This window comes from Podarcis raffonei, chromosome 11, assembly GCF_027172205.1.
Source record: "Podarcis raffonei isolate rPodRaf1 chromosome 11, rPodRaf1.pri, whole genome shotgun sequence".
Classification (NCBI taxonomy): Eukaryota; Metazoa; Chordata; class Lepidosauria; order Squamata; family Lacertidae; genus Podarcis; species Podarcis raffonei.
The window spans coordinates 44,271,723-44,292,870 of NC_070612.1; the positions used below are offsets into that span (position 1 = coordinate 44,271,723).

The following is a 21,148-nucleotide window of genomic DNA, read 5'->3' on the forward strand; positions in this document are numbered from 1 at the left end:
GATGGAAAAATGATTATGTGACACTAATACCTGTGTATTAAGTCTTTGTTCTGACAAGAACATTCCATCTTTCATCTCCTTATTTCCATAGGAGACAACTATACTTGTAAAACAGAGATATATTAACATTAATAAGGTCAAATGTTTTATTTCTCATATAGTGGAAGCCCCAGGGCTACACTGGTAACTTTTCACTGAAAGTCTAAGCCTAGCTTTTTTAAAAAAGTTATCAATTCTATCTCAAACTTTTAGCAAAGTTGAAGCTTTAAATATCCTGATTTACAGTATTTAAACTGGTACACCATATGGTGTTCCTGTTTGATTTCCCCCTGTGGAAGTCGTGCATCTAAATAAATGTGATATATGAATGAAAACATTTATAAATAGCCTGGCTTTCAAGTATTTACATAAAAATAGAATTTTGGGACAGTATGGCTATGAGGACCCAGTTGCCTTTTAGACAATGACCCAGGATCCTCTGGGGCCAAACAGATTCTGAGAGATTACGGTAACTCAATTAGGAAAATACTGTTTGCAGCTACCAGTAGTACCACTTGCTCACATAATCAAAATTGTCTAAGGGATGGTTAATATTGTAATGGGAATCCAGAATTCTCTACCCACATACTCTGGCCTACTGTTTCTGTTTTGTTCATACTCACCCAGAGAATAAAAATCTCCCTTTTGAACTTTATAGCACTTGATGGAAACAATAAATATGGCCCAGCAAATAATACCAGTTTTCCCTCCCTTTTAAATAGGTCTATATCTATATCATGTATATCTATATATATATCTCTCTATAAATCCTGGAAGTTTTTGTTTCCTGTAAAAATAACAATGGTGTTTGCCATGTGATACTTGCTTACAGAAATGTTTGGAAATAGAACACAGAAAAATCCTTAGGTTTAAAAATCGGTACATCATGTTAAAGTTTGCAACTTTGCCTTCAGGCTTGCATTTTGATCTGCTCAAGGAAACTGCTTTTGAATCATGCGCTTAGCTCGGCAAACAAAAAAATGGCTGACCAGTCAGGGATGTATAAATATATTTTCATTGCTAGAATAAAGGTAAAGGACCCCTGGACAGTTAAGCCCAGTCAAAGGTGACTATGGGGTTGCGGCGCTCATCTAGCTTTCAGGCTGAGGGAGCCACCGTTTGTCCACAGACGGCTTTCTGGGTCATGACTAAACTGATTCTGGCGCAACGGGACACCTTGACGAGTGCCAGAGCGCACGGACATGCTGTTTACCTTCCCACCACAGTGGTACCTATTTATCTACTTGCACTGGCGTGCTTTCGAATTGCTAGCTTGGCAGAAGCTGAGACAGAGCATCGGGAGCTCCCCTGTCATGTGGATTTGAACAGCTGACCTTCTGATCAGCAAGCCCAAGAGTCTCAGTGGTTTAGACCACAGTGCCACCAGTGTGCACCTCCTTGCTAGAAGCCAGTAGCTTTGACTGAATGCACATAGGAAGCAGTTTGGCTGATTTGACCTCTCCAGCACAGGCACTTTTTATCTTTGTAGCTCTCAAAGTTAATACCTATGAGAACTAGGAACTAGCAAACATCATTTGTGGTTTGTGGTTTTAATCACAATTGCATACTTTTAGGGTGCTTGAAGTCTATCCTCATGAATAGGGTGATTGTCCTAAAATAAGCCTTATCTGTTACTTCATATAATTGCAGTGAAAACGAGCCAGGCTTTAGGTTAAGGAAGAACTGAGTAAAGTTTCTAGAAGTGTGTTTCTTGCAGTCTGTAGGCTGCCTGCATTTGCTTAGGGAGTGATAGCATCAGCCTTGAAAGCTAAAACATTGGTTTACCTGGGTGGTTGTGGCACATCTTATTTTAATTTGCATTTGTGTTTCCTAGCTTGAGTCTGTTGGATGGCAGCTTAACCTTCAGATGGCTCAATCAACCCAAGCAAAACAAAAATCTCCTCAAGCTGTTTTAGAACTTGGAATGAGCAATGAAGATTCAAAGGTAAGAAGCCTCAACTCATATCCATTGCTGCATTGCTGCTGGTGATGATTCAGCTGGCTCCAGTTTTCTGATATCAAATATAGGTAACAAATTTAAATAGGCCTTGGTGTGTAGAGCTGCTGAGGTATCATTGCCCTGCTGAATGACCTGGGTTTCATGATTCTTATATGTGTGCCATGCAGGGAAACTCTTCTCTTGTTTTTGTAGTGAATTACTGTATCAGGGCTTTCTTTGGATCATTAAGGTGAAAGATGCTTCAAAACCATTACACATAATATTTATTTAAATTGCCATTTTCAGATCACCAGTAAATCTAAAGAGTATACCCTTTAACCATCCAACTCAACCGTTACAGCAGTTCAAAATACCTTTTTAATAAATATTATGAATGGCGCTAATTGTTGATTGAATCACAGAACTCTCACCTTCTTGAGCCTCTTCAGAAGAATACCATGGTCTGTAGTCTCGAAAGCTGCTGAGGGGTCAAGAAGAAAGAGAAAGTTTACACTCCCCCCACCCCACCCCAAACAAATGCCATCAGCCACAGCAACTAAGGCAGTTTCAGTGTCCTGAATTGGCCTGAAGCCCAAAAAGGATCCAGATATTCAATGTCCTCCAAATATATGTGAAACTGGACACACACACACACACACACACACACTGAGCACCTTGCCCCAAAAGGGAACATTTGCCACTGAACAATAGTGGGCACTTCTGAGTCCAGGAAAATCCTCTTCTGGAGCGGATGCGTCACTGCCTCCAAGGTTAAGTACAAATAAATAAAATAAATACTACAATATCTTAACCTTAATACAAAGATTACACAATCCTAAAGAGCACTCAGCACATTTGAGATAATAGTCGATACCCATTACAATGAGCTTCAATTTAGAAATATAAACCGTACCAATCTGTGCAGCTGAATTTGTGTTGGGGGAATGAGAACCACTTATTACTGATGTTCCTGTCTCCTTTTCTGTCCTTTCTGACCCGTTCCCAAAATAGTCGGCCATCATTAGCCACATATGCAGGACTTCAGTAAAATGAATGGCATATTGCATGTTCTCAGCATCGTCTTGATGCTGAACTCTAGAGCTCAGCACAGTCCCGTCTTTTGACCTTATGGGATGCCACAGGACCAATCCTAGGAAAAATGCCCATTGCCATCCTCTGTGATCTCCCTGATAGAAGTGGGTAGATTTACTCCAGAACAGCCTCTCTAGCAACAGTTTCCCTCCACCATTACGAGCGTTCACAGCAAAAAGTGGAACACAGCTTTTTGAAATGCAGCCTGTGGCTTTGCAAAGCTCTCTTATAGCCTATTGAAATGGATGCTGGTACAACTTGCTCCTTGCAGAGGCATGATATGTAACGTTTTGTGCTCAAGCCCATCATTTTAAAAGGATCCTATGAGTTCCCTTCCCAGAGAAATGGGACCTAGTAATCCTTATCACTTTCCCTATACGGATTATAAACAGGATTCTAGATTAATAGTGCCCCAACTTGCAGATTTACCTCCAGTTAAGCAGATAATCTCTTGCTGTATAAATTTTTTCACTTGACGTAGGAGTTCCTTTTAAAATAAAGTGTTTTTATTATTGTTCTGGAAAGTTTCCTTGCCCTTTTCCTCAGCCAGTAGGTGTCATGCTGACTCAAATGTGCTTAGAAAGGAATGAGGCAGCATGTTGTTCTCCACCCTTTCCCAAGGCACAGTGAGATGTCCCTCTCTTCCAGTCCTTTCTACTGAGCTCTTAAGAAGAGGTGTGGTAAGCAGTGAAGCATCTTTCTGCTTTCTGAGCCCTTGGAAGACTTAGTGCCATGGTAACAACATACACCCTGTTCCTCTTGCCTGTTTTGCGGCGAATGTGCAGTCTTGACTTTGCAGTCATATGGACTCTTGAGAGATGGTCCACGTGATCTTGGGCAAGCCCTCCCCCCCTTGGGAGAAGGGTAGGATCTGTGGCAACTGTGAACTTTGGCTGGCTACGTAGACCTCTGATGGTATATATAATACACTTGTTCTTTTGGGGACAATTTTTCAGTCCTCCGAATGTTGCAGACATTAATAACTTTCTGCTTACATTGCATCTTGAATCTTAATAAAAACCAACTGAAATAAACTTGAACTATGAAGAGCCTTTTGTAAAAGTATGTCCCCTCATTAAATGAATGCTCTGAACTATTTATTTTGAGGAATGTATAAAATCTTGCTTTCAAGTGTGATGAAACACTTGTGCCTTTATTCTTCTAATCCTTCTCAGCTTCCTCTTCCTCATTCAAAGCTATGCTGTCATATTTTTATTTATTTATTTTTTGCTGAGGAAAGCAACGACTTCAAAATCTGATTTTACTAATAGTAGTTGGCGGATAGCTATTTATTGACCGAAATGTGTGTTGCATTAGCTCGCTAGAGGGCAGTAGTGCTCTTCCAAGTGTCTGTGTTTCTTTGACACATTGAATGCTTTTTTTCCTCCCTCAAATAACATTGTTGAATTAGTTGTGAAGTTAGTTGTGGTGGGAAACAGTGTTTACCTTTCTAATCTACATACAACAATACGGCTCTGTTATACCTGCCTGCTCATTTTAATGCTTTTTAAATCAATGCAATGCTTTTTTCATGAGTGGAAACCTTATTGCCCCTTTTTAAGGAATCCCAGTGGACTATATACCTAAGGGATTTCTTATTAGCTTGGACTCCTCAAGTATGGGAACCAAAGAAGAAAGGTTGCAGTGGGAAACTTTGTGTGCTGTTTTTGGCCACGGATGTTTCCAGTGCAGAAGAGACAAGCCACTCATCGGTATAAAAAGCAGCTTGTCTCTTTGGCAACAGAAATCTTGTGAAGCAAATAGCAAAGCTAAACTGTGTTATGCCCATGTAGGCCTTATTTGGATCATGGCAGCAGTACTGAGTTCTGAGAGCTGATGTGTGCAGTCACTGATTCCATATGTTTTGTTAGCTTTTAAATGCGGGGTATTGGATACTGATTCCCCCCCCCCCTATATAATATATAAACTGCCTACCATTCAAAAAGATTGTGGCGATGTACAAAAAAGAAATAAATAAAAATAAAGTACAAGATACAGAGATACAAAAGAAGAATATATTAAATCCACTTGTAAAACCCACCATTCTTTTAATCCCATCATGTGGTCAGATGCCATCTAGACATAATTTAAAAAAAATATTCAATAAATGACTATTCAGAGATAATTTAATATTCCGTTTCCTTACGGGTTCCTACATCTTAAGGCATATTCCATCAATGGGAGGAGAATGAAGTGTGTAACTTGATAAGGTGCAACTCTTTTTGTTGAAGTGCTGGATAGTCGTCATTCATCATCATTCATCTCCCAGTGCTGCCTGTCTCCTTCCTTCTTCCACCTTCTCTCTGCCCCTTCTCTCTCTCACTTCAAAGTGGGCTTGATCCCTGCGATCAGTTTCCCACCAGCTTGCCAAGTGAGTCGGTGCTATTAGCTTCCCCGTCTTCACTGGTGGCCACTGCTGATGTGAAGCACAGACATGGGAACTTGCCCCACGATCACCTTACTTGTACAGTTAGTTCCGCTTCATGTTATGGCCAGGAGACTGGCAACTTTCTACAGGGGTGCTGATTTCCTGTGGTGAAAATGATGTCTAGCATGGCTTTCTTCTTTAAGTCTGCCCTGTACTGGAATAGTTAGGAGCGGAAAGAGTTTTCTTGCCAGTGCATGCTCAGTTGCTATTGTGTGATCTGTCTGCTTGCTGGAAAAAATAAGCACAGAGTTTTTAAAAACATTCCTTGCTGGAAAAATAGAAAAAAGCAATGCTTACGAAGTGAGTATAAGGAAATGGACGGACTAAACTGTGAGGACTCACCGCTTACGGTTAATGCTCTAGCGTTAAGAGATTTGTGTTGTTATGTCAGAGCTCTTTGACTCTTGGGGAATATTTTGCACTATCGATTACAGTGTTCTAACAGTGAGGGAAAGGAGGCTCTCCAAAACTTAGCAGTGACTGAACTGATGAAGAGAGATTTTGGTAAATTCAGATCTAATCACTTCTGGTAGATTATATTTATCATAAAATAAAAATTCCATTTTGCTTTGAGTTTATATTTAATCCGTCTTCCCAGGGTGCTGCCATAAAATCGCCTTGACAACAAAGGATAATTTATTTTACAAAAAAAATTGGATTAGATTCTGTTTGCAGAGGGTGCACTATTTGTGGGAAGAGTTTCAAATTGGAAACACTCTAGATGAGAAACATTGTCTTTGCAAAATGTATCTTACTGGCTCTTCTTTCCTTTTTTTTTTTTAAGCGTCTCCCTTCATTCCTGCTTACTGTTGTTACTGTGCCATAAATTTTCCCTTTCAGTGCAATTTGGTGCATGTTTGCTTGGAAGAAAGCCCCACTGTGTTAAATGGAACATACTTCTGTGAAAGTGTGCATTGGATTGCAGTCTTAATTTCCCCCCCGTAATGATTGTGTTTATTTCCTCAATTGCCACTGTTTCAACCGAACATATATTTTGAAAGTTCTTTTTAAGCTTTTAAACTATGGATGGATGGGTAGTGTGGATCAATTGACTATTATACTGGAAGTCTGCAAAGAGATATTGATTGATTGATTATTAAATTTGTTTACTGTCCTTCATCCGTATATATTGGGGCAGTTCACAACATAAAAACACAAAACATATAATAAAAACATGAACAATAAACCCCCTACCACCCCTTAATGGCTATTAAAATATTGCGTAACCTCCAGACTACAGAATCTTTGGGTTATGGCTGCGGCAAGCCTGGAAGTGTATACTTCTGGGTTTCGCCGTTCGCGCATGCGCAGAAGCGCTCTATCGCACCGCACATGTGCGCAGAAGCAGCACCTCTAGTTACGGGTTTTACAGAGTGTGCATGGCACCCCAAAAGGAATTAAATCCGTAACCAGAGGTACCACTGTAGTTCATTGTATCCTGCATGTAAATAAGAGAGCTATGCTGACACAGCGCGTTGTAAGTGGACTCCTAAATGCTGTCATTTCAGCATTTTTGCCATATAAAGTTGCAATTGTAGGCCTACTTCCCTGGTAGTGAGTCCTGTTTATCTTTCCTTCTGACTTCCTTCAGAGTAGACATGTACAGAATTGTGCTGTAAAAGGCTTTGAATGTCCTGCTCCCCCCAAAGAGGAATGTGTGAAATAAAGGCTGTGCAAAACCCTGAAAGTTAGCCTTTCTTTCCTCAAACTTGGTGAACCGAATGCTGCTTCCCCCCCTCTTTCTCAACAACGTTCATGTACTTTAGATTTATTTGTACCATGCTGCAACATCAGTTTGACAACAAATGAATAATGGCTACGTTAGGTAAAGGGTAAAGGGACCCCTGACCATTAGGTCCAGTCGTGGCCAACTCTGGGGTTGCGGCGCTCATCTCTCTTTATTGGCCGAGGGAGCCGGCGTACAGCTTCCAGGTCATGTGGCCAGCATGACTAAGCCGCTTCTGGCGAACCAGAGCGGCGCTACGTTAGACTTTTGTTAATTCCAGTGACAGCAAATTTTCCAGATTTGAGCCCTTCAGATTTTCTATATTTTGAACAGCAAAAAATGAGATCTGTATCCATTGAATAATTGTACTCTTCTGTTCATCCTACTTAAATTTTCATCTCTTTTGAAAATATGAAGAGTAACCGTGGACATAATAAATAATAATAATAATAATTTATTATTATACCCCGCCCATCTGGCTGGGCGGCTTCCAACAAAGTATTAAAAATACAATAAAACATCAGACATTAAAAATTTGCCTAAACAGGGCTGCTTTCAGGTGTCTTCTAAAAGTCAGATAGTTGTTTATTTCCTTGACATCTGATGGGAGGGCGTTTCACAGGGTGGGCGCCACCACCGAGAAGGCCCTCTGCCTGGACAGAATCTAACATTGTGTGACTTTAACTCTTGCAATGGGACATTACCATCCTGTTCTCTGGAAGCTCCCACAGACACCCCTAGTGCCCCCAAGCAAATTTTCAGGGTGCACAAATAGTTGCAGAGAAGAAGAGGAGGTGCTGTTGTGTGGTCCCTATATCACTACGTGAATATCTTCTAGAGGGAAAGCTGTCTATCTGTTGAAGCAAAATGTATGAAGAGTTTTGTGGCACCCTGAAAACTCATAATTGTGTTTGTCTATAAGGTGCCTCAAGACTCTTTGATTATGTGAATACATAATCAAATAAAATAGTAGTAAAATAAAAATAAAATAGTAGTAGCTGTAGTCTGTATTGTTCAGGTTGCCTCCTAAAACATGTATCTAGTGAAACCTGCCAGAAGATGAAATCCACCACGCTGTGCGATTTGATGCGTTTCTGTGGACTCACACGCAAATTCTTTCCTTTGAAAAGTGTGATTGTGCAAAAGAAACCGATTAAAGGAATTTACAGTATCTTCTTGACAATCTTTAATTTAAGCAAAATCAAATGATACTGAAATGTAAAATACAAACTTGCTGTAGATTTATTTTATGATTTCTTTCTCTTATGGACTCTTATCTAGCCCTGCTTTATAGCAGCCTGATAAAAATCAAAGCATAAACATGCCACTGAGATTTATAAACTAAAATTACTGTTCTTTTCAAACTGAAAACTTTTTTCCAGTCTGTTTTAATCAAATGCTATATTGGCCCTTTCAAGTCTGTCCACAGGGTTCTGCCTTCTGAAAATGTTTCAACTTGCTAACTTTGCCATACCTGTCGACAGCCTTTTTAAACCAGGAGTGCACACCAGGAAGTATAATTTTATCCGTATCCTATATCTGTGCTCTCTGCCCCTTCTCTGCTGGAAATTTGCCTTTTCTTTCCTTTCAAGGAGGGCAGACAACGCATATCCTCATAAATCTTGGAATTTCAGAAAATGCATGGGTACCTACAAGGTGGGAAGATGTGGTTATTGCAGCCAGCAGTACTGACAGTGTTAGGCTTTAGGTTGTTCTTGGCAAATTCTGAATCTTCAGTTCGTTTCTTATAAAATGTAGAATTCTTAAAGCGGTGTGTGTGTGCACACGCAGAAACACACACTTTGCATATAGAAGTAACTGTTTTGGTACAATCTTCAAATCTTATTGCAGCCCCCAAACTGCTTTGATCTTTCTCTGCCGTTCCCCTGAGATACCAGTGATGCTGTGTAGTGCTTTTGTAGGGAGTGTAACTTTTTAGAACAGCTGGGAATATGAGTGAAAGCAGACTATAAATAGAACCGGGAAGTAGCAGTGGGCTTTTCCCTTAAGCCTAGGTGCTCGTCGCTCAGTTCTGCTTTCATGGTTACTTCTGTACTGTTTGTGACTTATTCTTGCCTTGCATATTGGCTATTGCACATTGGTGATTTGGATGCCTCTTCTGCCATTGAACCTTATTGAAACTTTTTTTTTTAAAGCCAATTACGTTTTCAGTTTGGACCTGGACTTTTGTAAACTCTTGTTTGCAGATAATGATAAGTGATCCCTGAAGCAAGGAAACATGCTTCAGATATGTGGCAGATGAGAGTAGAGACCATCTGATTGAGAAAGCATCTAATGCCTTGTATGTGAGCACTTGCTCCTAGAGACGGATCCTAACACTGGACAGAGCTATAATTCTTGCACCCGAAATTGAGGCTGCACTGACAGAAGGCAAAATAATGAGCTCCAATAAAAGCGGGTGTGTTGCAGGGAAGTTCCAGTATAAAGCAGACGGCAAGTTATAAAGCAGGCTTGTTGAAAACGGTTACTTCAGCAAAGTCAGTATTTTTAGTGAGAGTACATTTTCACTGTAGACCTTCGCAGAACCTTGCAAGTTATACAGGATATCCTGCTAAGCTGGTTCAATGTACTAATTGTAAAAAAAAAGAGGACATTTTGCTGAAGTATATAATCGTAGTCGGGACACGGGTGGTGCTGTGGGTTAAACCATAGAGCCTAGGACTTGCCGATCAGAAGGTTGGCGGTTTGAATCCCCGCGACGGAGTGAGCTCCCGTTGCTCGGTCCCTGCTCCTGCCAACCTAGCAGTTTGAAAGCACGTCAAAGTGCAAGTAGATAAGTAGGTACCGCTCTGGCAGGAAGGTAAACAGTGTTTTTGTGCACTGCTCTGGTTCGCCAGAAGCGGCTTAGTCATGCTGGCCACATGACCCAGAAGCTGTACGCCGGCTCCCTTGGCCAATAAAGCGAGATGAGCACCACAACCGCAGAGTCGGCCACGACTGGACCTAATGGTCAGGGGTCCCTTCACCTTTACCTTTATATCATCGTAGTCAGTCTAACTAGAAATCACATATAGTTACAGTACCCGTTGTTATGCTTTTGAGTGTGGACAGGATTGGTCACACACCTTGCATTTTTTTATTTATAAAAAGTGTGCTGTTAATATTTTTGCTACAGCTGCAAGGTTACCAAAGGATATGGAATGAATGCTGAGTATTGGCTCAGGAATTTCTATATTACCTGAATTGGTTTCTTTGCATTAATTTAGCACACCAATTGTAATTTTGGCTTAGTATCTGAAGAATCAGATTCCCCAGTGTGATAATTTACCTGTAAAAAACGACCTTTTGCTCCTCTCGTGCACCTAGAAGAGTTCTGTATCGTTCTTCATGGCACTCCTATTCTTGGCAGACGTGCATTTGATGCATTGAATGTATAGTTGATGGACACATCCTTCCTCAGTCAAGTGCAGCTGCTGCAGTACAATCACAGTTTCAGCCGCATCAGAGCACCAGTGTGAGGGGAAACTTGGCTTTTGTTCTTAAAATTAAACCGAACAGTATGTGATACCTGCAGATCAGAAGCTACATTGTTTACTGTTTGAAATTAGAGATGCTGTGTTGGAAGGGATTAAATACTTGATACGAAAGGGTGTTATTGAGGAGGCTGGTTAATCTGAACTGGTCTCATGATCTAGTAGACAGAATTTTAAACTAGCAAATGCATTCATACTTGTTCATAAGAACATTGGGCAATACCTTTATTAGCACCGATAATCCCACAAAGCAATGAGCAGGCTAGATATTGCACATAGCAACAGTTGGGGACGCTGGGAATGGAGTTAGTGCAGAAATTAGGTTAGATGTTGAAGCCTTGAGGTCTTCATTTCAATTCAGCCTGACAAAGAAGATTGCAGGCTGAATTAGTCCCTGCTGGGTAGTTGCAGGTATTCAGTAATACCTAACATTCTAAGATGACAAAACAATGGCTGATCCCCATTTGGAAAAACCTAAAGGCTGGTTGTTACCCAGCTCTGTCTAATGCTGTAAGCAAAAACCTGCAAGTTTCTGGTGAGGCAGGAAGCAGCTGCAAAGCAAAATATGGCAGTATTTATATTAGTAAAGCTGGAGATTAATTGTGGGTAGTACATTAGCTAAAAGTCATCTGAAGCCAAATTGTGTAGTATTGGTCATTGGAGGGCATGTAATCCCTCAGTAGTAGTAGTAGTAGTAGTAGTAGTAATTTATTTATACCCTGCCCATCTGGCTGGGCTTCCCCAGCCACTCTGAGCAGCTTCCAACACAGGATGCGGAATCCCAATTCAGGTGCTAGAAAATAATCTCTGGCTATATATTCCACTCAGCATGCTGTCTCCTAGGCATATAAACAAAGGCATCTGTTAAAAAAACACCACCACCCAAATCCGCAGGTAGGCGGCCCCTTCATTGGGACCAACCAAATGTCACAAAATGGCCAACAAGGTTTCAAGTTCTCCAGTGCTCTTCATCAGGCAGGAATGTTATACAAAGCAAGGGCTGAGGGAAATCAGGAGGAAAAAACCCAAACATACAAAGAATAGGAGTCATGAAACTCACTGGGTGACCCTGGGCTAGTCATTCTCATCTAAGCTACCCCTCAGAGTTGTTGTGACTTGGCATCGTGAGGTCCTTGGAAGGGAAGGTAGGGGGTTAAAACATAAAATCAATAATGCAGATTATTGGAAGATTAAGTTTCATCTCCATAAAACCTGTCTTGTTTGACAAGCTGAATATTGCAGTCCATATTGTTGCATGGTATAAACACTGTATAGGCTTAGCAGGGAGCAAATAAGCAGTCACAGTGTTCCAGCAACCATTGCAGACATGTTTCAGGTAGCTGAAGTTACAGGTCACCACCTCAATCAGTTACAAGGCCAGCAGTTTACATCGATCCCATTGTGCAGTTTGCAGCAAACAAGTTTGCCACCTGCAGCTATTCTACAACTTAACTTTATCACACTTACAGTTGTCGGCACAAAGGTACAGAAGGGAGTATCCTTAAACACAAATGAACACTGTGCGCACTAGTTAAGGAAACAATTCTGAATTCTCAAACTCCTGTTTAATATAAACCCCACCTTGGTTACACATTGCTATAGCAGGGGACCTCTGTTAATATCTCTAATTAATGGATTCAAAGGCTCTTTACAAACAGCTGCAAGAATGAAGCCCTCTTCCATGACAACTTATAACCAGGTGATGGCATTGTTTTGACTCTAGTAAATTTGCATGTTTATGTTTTATATTTGGGGTTCTCCTTTTGGATGCTTTAGTTTATTTCCCCCCCATATGTGCTTTTGGCTATTTCAAATGCTACAAGGATATGTATTCTCATGGTATTCTTGTTCAGGGTTCGAGTAAAGACAATACAGTGGTACCTCAGGTTACATACGCTTCAGGTTACAGACTCCGCTAACCCAGAAATAGTGCTTCAGGTTAAGAACTTTGCTTCAGGATGAGAAAAGAAATCGTGCTCCAGCGGCACAGCAGCAGCAGCAGGAGGCCCCATTAGCTAAAGTGGTGCTTCAGGTTAAGAACAGTTTCAGGTTAAGAACGGACCTTCTGGAATGAATTAAGTACTTAACCCGAGGTACCACTGTATGTATTATTACAAATCTATATTTTATCACTGAGGATGACCAGCATGGGTTGAGTAACATTGTGTTTTTAGATTCTCATTCTCCGCCCCCCCCCCATTCCCACATTATTATATGGTATTATTAGGTACATCATTGACATACACTGCCTCACTAACCACAAACTATACAGGAGAGAGCTTACCTATGAGTCTTAGTTCAGGAAAATCTGGGCTTCATGTGGTGCCGCAGCAAAAAGGACTGGAGCAAATCAGTTGCAAGCTCATCTCTTGAAGCCTGCATGTTTGGCTTAGCACAATCAACTCCAAGCAATAATATTGCAGAATTGCTGAACTATCTGTAAAAAAATATATTCTTACAGTCTGTTTTTCTGTGTATTTGCAGAATTGCAGAAATTGACTTCAAACTGTTTAGTGAAAGCTTGTTCTGAAGACAAGATTCAATTGCTATTTGGAGAGAGAGAAAATCTCTGAATGCTTGCAGTTAGTGTCATATTATTTCACCTTACAAGGATGGTTCCTCCCCTCTTATTATTGACCCTTTGGATTGAGGACTGCTCTTTGTGTTATGGTTTTAGTGGCTCCACAGTTAAAGGCCTGTGTTGTATGCCCACTAAGATGGTAACAATCATTGAACACCCCTCTATTTCCATCTCATATACATCTCCACTCTGGAGAGAGTGATTGGATGTGACTTCTTCATGCATATTTCTGCATTGAACATAAGATGAATAAAAAAACCCACCACATTTCTTCCAAACATTACAGATTAGCAGGAGTGAAACACTTGCCTGTCATCAGCATTTATAATTTGCATGAGCTGAAATTGGAGCTCTTTTTACAAATTATTCAAAAAATACCTTTTAGTTTGAAATATGATATATGTGAATATTAATGCAAAATAGAAAGCAGAAAAATAAAAAAAAAGAATTTATTCATTGCTTGTGAAAATGTTATTTCACTAAATGAGATGGGGTGGACAACATTTTAAAAAATCTATTAGGATGCACTTGGTAAAACAAACAGATTCAACATTGCAGCCAGCTGCTGCTGCTGGGTTTGTTAGGAGAAACACAATTTAAAAATAATGAACAAAACAAAGCACCCTCCCACACGTGGAAAATATTTAGATCTTATCTGGGAACAGGCAGATCCGAGAATAGGCATGTCTTTCCTTCCCTCCCTCCAAAGGTCTTTCATGGTCACTGAGATATGGGAATAGTTAGTCCTGCTGATCAGTTGAGGAAGCATGTTATTCTTGACACCATCAGTAAAGCTTTTGATTAATACCAAAATACAGTTCTATTAAAGAGTCATGCATATATTATAGTTGCAATCCTGTTTTGCAAGTCTCATGTTTTTTATTGCTAAAAGTATTTTATCCCTACCCCTTATTTGTTTATTTGGAAAGAAATCTGCCAAATTCAGTGGGACGCGGCTGGCGCTGTGGTCTAAACCACAGAGCCTAGGGCTTGCTGATCAGAAGGTCAGCGGTTCGAATCCCCGTGATGGGGTGAGCTCCCATTGCTCGGTCCCTGCTCCTGTCAACGTAGCAGTTTGAAAGCACGTCAAAGTGTAAGTAGATAAATAGGTACTGCTCTGGTGGGAAGGTAAACGGCGTTTCTGTGTGCTGCTCTGGTTTCGCCAGAAGCGGCTTTGTCATTCTGGCCACATGACCCGGAAGCTGTCTGCGGACAAATGCCAGCTCCCTCGGCCAGTAAAGTGAGATGAGCGCCGCAACCCCAGAGTCATCCACGACTGGCTCTAACGGTCAAGGGTCCCTTTACCTTTCCCCTAGCTGCATGGACATTGAATTGTAGATTAAGACTGAAATCCTGTATTCACTTACCTGGGAATAAGCCCGTTTGAACTTTGTGAGACTGGCTTCTGAGTAGACATGCATAGGATGGTGTTATTAATCTTACGCTACTGACGAACATCTGTTCCCTGAATTATTAAAATATCCAAAGTGTAAAATAATTTCTCCCCCTGCCAACTCCAGGTCTGGCTCTCTGATTGCTAACCTCAACTGCGCATTTTATCAAGATTTCTTCCCAAAGAGCAAGAAGCTGCAAATGCACTTCACGTCAGACTTAAAATGATATATGTCTCCTCTTAAACCTTCTAGCTCATAGTAGCTCCGCCTCAAAGCTTCAGCAGTTTATATTGTACTATGACTCAAAATGATAAAGTGAATTGTAAAATGTCGCTATTAGCAGCTACTGGGGTTTCCAGATTCAGAGCTACACTGGAACTTTCAAAGTTTTTATTATGACCTTTTTAGTTTGTGACAGATATAAATATCATACCTTGAGGAAGTCAATGAAACATCAGGTATAATGCGTGGCATTGAGAATAATTACTCTATATATTAACAGAAATCAGTAACGGGCTGGGGGAGGGCCAGCAAGCTGAAGATGAATCCCAACAAGATGGACGTGCTACGGGTATTTGGTTCTCAGGTCTGGGAGATTGGCGTTCTTCCTGTTCTTGACAGCCATGGATGCCCCTTTCTATTCTTTCTGACTGGCAGTATGTGCTATTTCCTTAAATAACCCGATCCAAAATGTTTGAGTTTTAACACAACGTAAGATGGAGTACAATAGGTTGCCCTAATCCAGACATGACTCCATAGCTATTTGCTTCTGTTTTCAAAGGGAGCTGTTCCTAATTTTCTCACATTGTATGTTTGGAAACGCCTCCTCAAAATATCTTCTTTATCTGAAGCCAGATTGGTTGGGTTGAGGAGCAAAGCCACCTTTGTGGTGGCACCTGCTTTATGAAACTCCTTCCACAGGGAAATCCCATCAGGCCAGCGTGATTTTATATTATTATTTTTCCTTTATTATCTCAGTAGGCGTTTGGTAGTTTTGCATTAAGTGATCTGCTACTGCTGAAAACTTGGTTCACAATGCATTGTTTAGTTTTGTGTGTGCTAGCTTGGTCAAATTTGTTGGGAAAAGATGGAACGTCAGAGTTTGATTTGTTGAAGGCTGCCCTGAGAGCTCTGTAGAGCCAAGCTGGCAGGAAAGGAACAAACAAATAAATCTTCTGTACGTTTCAAAGTAAATTAGAATGTTAACAGCCCTAGTGATGATTCCGGTTAGACGTTCTCTTTAGTACTTCTGTTCCCCCAAAAGTAATAGCTTGTGGGCTCACGATCATCAGTGGACTTGGGAAACCAGCTCTAGTGTCTTCCTTGTCCTCCAACACCCAAGATTGAAGACTCATTTGGCGGTGATAATGTACTTATAGAATATCTGCGACTGGGAAGATTTCATGGCTGCATTAGAGCGCAGCACTTGGGAAGATTTGGAGACATAAAAACTGTCAGGAAAATAAAGTAGAATTATGTTCAATTGTAAGTCCAAACAAGGCCCATATGCTGCTAGAACAGTAAGCCATTGTAAGGTTATATTATTCTTTGAGGAAGTTTTTCACCGCAGAACGTTTCCTTGTCCGCTCTTGGGTCCCTGGAAACTCGTTGTTCAGCACTGTTTGAACCAAATAAAGCCCTTTTGTAAAAAGTTTAAATGATGACATAATGACCACCCAGGTAAGAAATGTGGTAAAGGCCCTCGGTGGGATGGATTCCGTCAAAGGTCTTATTAAAATGAAAAAGGAATTTTGACTTACATTTCCTCATAGCTCTTAATGTATAATTGAATCATGCTATTTATTTATTTTTTTAAACTTGGGGAACAAAAATTATATTTCTCATTTCTTCCAGAGATTGCTCTGATTTGTCTTAATTGCTACATCAGATTTTGGCCAGAAGGGGATTTTTTAAAAAAGCTTCACAACTTTTGTATTATTTGTGGGCAAGAGGAAGCTAACCTAAGTAATATGTGGTATGTGTGGTCTGAGTTAGGCTTTTATTGTGCATCTTTTAATAAATATATATTATAGAATGGATATTTTTTTTACAGTAATTAAAAATAGAACTCTTATTGGACGACTGTCTGGCTTCTTAACTAAACTCCAAATCAGAGATTATAATTATAATAATGTTTTATTTTTATTTTTGCAGACATATTCATCTTAATACCTTATTATGAGAATAGTGGCAATCTGCACATCTGTTAACACTAAAGCTGCATTGTAAAGTGACCCTCATTATTGAACAGCATCATTTAAGGTCAAAGGCCACAATAAGCCTCCTGCTGTTGTCCCTTGTCATAAATTTCAAATGTACCCATAGTGCACATTTTAGAAGTTCCTTAGTTTAATTAACTGAGACTGCAGAAGCACAGAATTCAAAAATAAAGAGGCCAAGTATACCACTGGCTTTTTCACAGTTGTTATTTTTTATTACAAGCAATAAAATGTATTTGTGTATAGCCCCCCCACCCCCCCGTATTTTGAAGTAAACTTAAATACCAGCACACATACACACTTTTCTTATTTATAGCTACAAATCCTGTTTTTTAACCTTAAGTTTCATTTGATTGTGTTTTTAAAAAAATCTTTGTCGCTTATTACAGATAGGAGTGACATATTACTGACATTTGTTTGCATTTTGGCAAACAAATTGATAAATATTGTAAAAAGCGGAACGCTTCAAGAAGGTTTTAGGCTAATTGCTAGTCTCCAATTGTCTGATTTCGACAAGGTGAGGGACAGACTCTAGGCTAGAACTCTCAGTCAGCCAGTTACAACCTCCTCTTGATTTGGAGTAACAGATTTAAACAAATGGTCTGAGTTCACTGGGTTTCTGTGAAGCCCTGAGGCTCCAGCAGCAGCTCGACCAGGTTTGGGATACAGGCAATGGCTGTTTTGTGGGGGGGTTGCATTCCTGACCCCTGCTCATGTTAGTGGAGCGCACACATGTCCGCCCCGGCCACTTCCAGGTTGTGGTGATGCACCTGTGTGCACAGTCACACGTCAATTGGATGCGTGTAAATTGGTCATTGTCTGTACTTCAGAGGACACCGTTTCATGTCAGAAGAGTCTTGGACCCATCCTGTTCACAGCTCAGGATTCATCCGAACCAAATGCACCCTCTTGCCTACTACTTAGGCCTTCAGAGTCAAATCCTTGTGGTGAGTTGTTTCTTCGCCCACTTTTTTACACCTGGGTTGCAGCATTACCAGAAACCCAAGCAGCAACAGTTTTTACATCTCTTCTTCTGTTAATATTTGCTTTTGCACAAAACTAGGGACCTGTTGGGACGTGGGTGGTGCTGTGGGTTAAACCACAGAGCCTAGAGCTTGCCAATCAGAAGGTTGGCGGTTCGAATCCCCACGACGGGGTGAGCTCCCATTGCTCGGTCCCAGCTCCTGCCAACCTAGCAGTTCGAAAGCACGTCAAAGTGCAAGTAGATAAATAGGTACCGCTCCAGCGGGAAGGTAAACGGCGTTTCTGTGTGCTGCTCTGCTTCACCAGAAGCAGCTTAGTCATGCTGGCCACATGACCCGGAAGCTGTACGCTGGCTCCCTCAGCCAATAAAGCGAGATGAGCACCGCAACCCCACAGTCGGCCACGACTGGACCTAAAGGTCAGGGGTCCCTTTACCTTTATCTTTAGGGACCTGTTAGCTGTTTCTCAGCTTTTCACATGCCCCAACTAGGGCTGGGTGATATATTGATATATTGTCCAAAACTGGTTTGAAGTCCATATCATGATATTGGTTGCATATTTTTGACTTGGCAATATATTGCAAATCATGATGTGTGTGCATGCATGTGCATGCCATGCAAAAATCACAATGGGTGAAAAACTGTGAAGCCTGCCAATGCCTCTACATAGCTTCATCCTTATTTCAGACATTGTGATATATCAAAGTTTAGCTGGTGCTATATCTTGATGTTGAAAACCAGATATTGCTCAGCCCTAGCGCTAACCACGTTTTGCTGTGTCAGCTCAGTTTTAAGTCTTATTTTCTCCTTTGTGGAATAATTTTGATACCTGGTAAGGTTTTAAACATGCCTGATTCCTGACTGAAGAGGACATACACAATCTCTACCAAGAATGCCTAACCTGTGGCCCTCCAGATGTTGCTGAACTAGAACTCCCATCCTGTCCATTGCCCAGGGAAGGTGGGAACTGTAGCAACATCTGGAGGGCTACAGTTTTACCACCTGTGATCTCTCCAAATATGGTGCGCCTTGAATAGATGCCCTATTGAGGAGAGAACTGTGTAGCATTGTGAGCAGCTTAAAAAGAAACTGATCATTTTCACGTTCCACAGTTGTTGGTTGCCTGTAGTTGCAATTATACATTAATTTTGCACATGTGATTTAGGTATCCGCTGTGCTTTAAACTCTAGGCTGCATTTGGTATTGCAGCATAACCAGTCTGCATCCAAAGGCCAAGCTGACCAGTTTCCAAGTCGCTCATTAAATCTTTCAGGTGTGTTACATTACTGAACTTTCAAGATAACAGTGAATGGCTTCCTATCTGCCACCAGGTTCAGTCTACAGCCAGAGATATAATTTGAGTCGATAAAGTTTGATAAGATTAATGAATGTAATTGGCATATAAAATATCAGGATACAGTATATCAGAAACTGGATTTGTTTAGAAGCCAACCTCTTCTTTCCCTCTAGCACAGCAATGTTTTGTTTGCGATGGTGCTGTGGGTACTTGCTGTGTGTGTGTGTGTGTTGCGTTCAAGAAGGGGTGCCACTGTAGTCATTTGATTTGTGAGTTGGGAATGGAGAGAGTGTTCTGGGTGGTGTTTCTTAAAGTATTTCCAGCAAAAGGACCTTTCTGGTGGGCTTTGTTTATGTCAGGAACTATAAAAGCAGAGGTGGATTAGGCAAAGAGATGATGACTACACTGAAGTTTTAACTAGTGGACTTCATGGCTGAATAGGGATTTGAACTTCGGTATCCCCAGTTCTAGGTAAGACAGCAGAGATGACAGGCCGAAAAATCCAGTATCAGTTTAGCTCCAGTACAAAATAATACTTCTACCTGGGAATACTTGAATCTAGTATGTATGGTTTTGCAGTTAATATTTAAGAAGTAAATTGCACAATAAAACTTGGTATAACAACAACAACAATCAACAGCAACCATTGTAGCCTGCCTATCTAACTGGGTTGCCCCAGCCACTCTGGGCGGCTTCCAAAACATAAACATACTAAAACAGTACACATTGAAAGGCTGAAGGTTGGCTTGAATTACAAGGAATTGCAAAACTGAGCAGTTACTGGCTTCTGTGTTACTATTATTGCCATCTCTGATATGGAGATCCTGGCTTATTTTGGACCAGAGTTCCCTGTTGCTGCCAAAACAGAGAACTGGTTTAATGCGTTGCCCTAGGAGCCATGTTCAAATCCCAAATCAGCCATGAAGCTCACTTCATATTGACTTAGCCTTCCCCCAGGCTCTTGTATTCTCCCTCCTCCCCCCATCACTTTCCTCCACCACAGGAGACCGGAAGCTTCTGTCTTCGATGAACACTTCAGCACACTGTCCAAACTTAAACTGTGGTTAATCTTAGCTGTGGCTCATGAAAACAATTTAGCTTCGTTAATTATGGCTTGCTTCCACTAAAATTAACCATGGTTTGTCCAGCTTTGGATGCCACAGTAAACTGCGTTTAATCAAAAATACACAGCAAAGTTTCCAGACTCCTTGTGGCTGCCCTAGTGAATGATGGAGTGTGTGCAAGCCTTGGAAGAGGCTAGGCTCATTTTCATTGACTCTGAATTAGCCTACTGCTTCAAGGTTATTGTGAGGTAGAAAGGAGAGGACCATATATGCTGCCCTGAACTCCAGATAGGAAAGACAAGTTATATAAATGAAATTAATTAATTAAGAGGAGTTGTTTTTAAGTAATGTTGCCACCTGCAAGATAATTTCAACACAATCATGTAGGTACAGTGGTACCTGGGTTGTCAAACGTTTCGGTTTTCGAAGGCCGGAAACCCGTGAGTAAATGCTTCCATTTTCAAACGAGGTGCGTTTCCCAATTTTCTCAATGGAATTTGCCAACCACCCATTGCGCCTCGGTTGTCGAACGTTTAGGAAGTCAAACGGTCTTCCATAACGACAACCAAGGTATCACTGTACTTCCTAGCATATATTTCAGTGTTTGGGTTAATAGTGGGAAAACCTTTACCTTTGCATTTTTAAAGAAGGTTCTTTTAGAAGTACCACATTTCTCTCTAACCTCTCCTACCCTCCACACCCCCCTAAATATGTGTATGAATAATCAGCTTTTTGCAATCGGGGATGTAGATGCTTGTATGCTGCTCAGAATGAGACACTGTGTCTGGGCAAAATTACTTATCAAACTGAAGATACTTTTTCACTCTAGTAACTTCAGCCAAACTAGGTCATTCAATAAATGTCAGTAAGACAGGAAAGTAAGTTAAATGTC

At 40.8% G+C, this 21,148-nt stretch overlaps 1 protein-coding gene across 6 annotated transcripts in view; it reads left to right on the forward strand.

Moving 5' to 3' along the window:
- COMMD10 (COMM domain containing 10) overlaps positions 1 to 21,148 on the forward strand; it is a 57,641-nt gene that overhangs the window by 12,208 nt on the left and 24,285 nt on the right. For 3 of the 6 annotated variants that reach the window (XM_053407748.1, XM_053407750.1, XM_053407751.1), the window contains exon 5: positions 1,874 to 1,984. The exons of 1 other annotated variant lie outside the window; for it this stretch is intronic. In XM_053407748.1, coding sequence (XP_053263723.1) covers positions 1,874 to 1,984 — 111 coding nt within the window. Of the gene's footprint in view, positions 1 to 1,873; positions 1,985 to 4,687; positions 6,077 to 7,504; positions 7,524 to 21,148 lie in introns of those variants that run through there. 2 more of the 6 variants (XM_053407749.1, XM_053407752.1) reach the window with 2 other exon arrangements.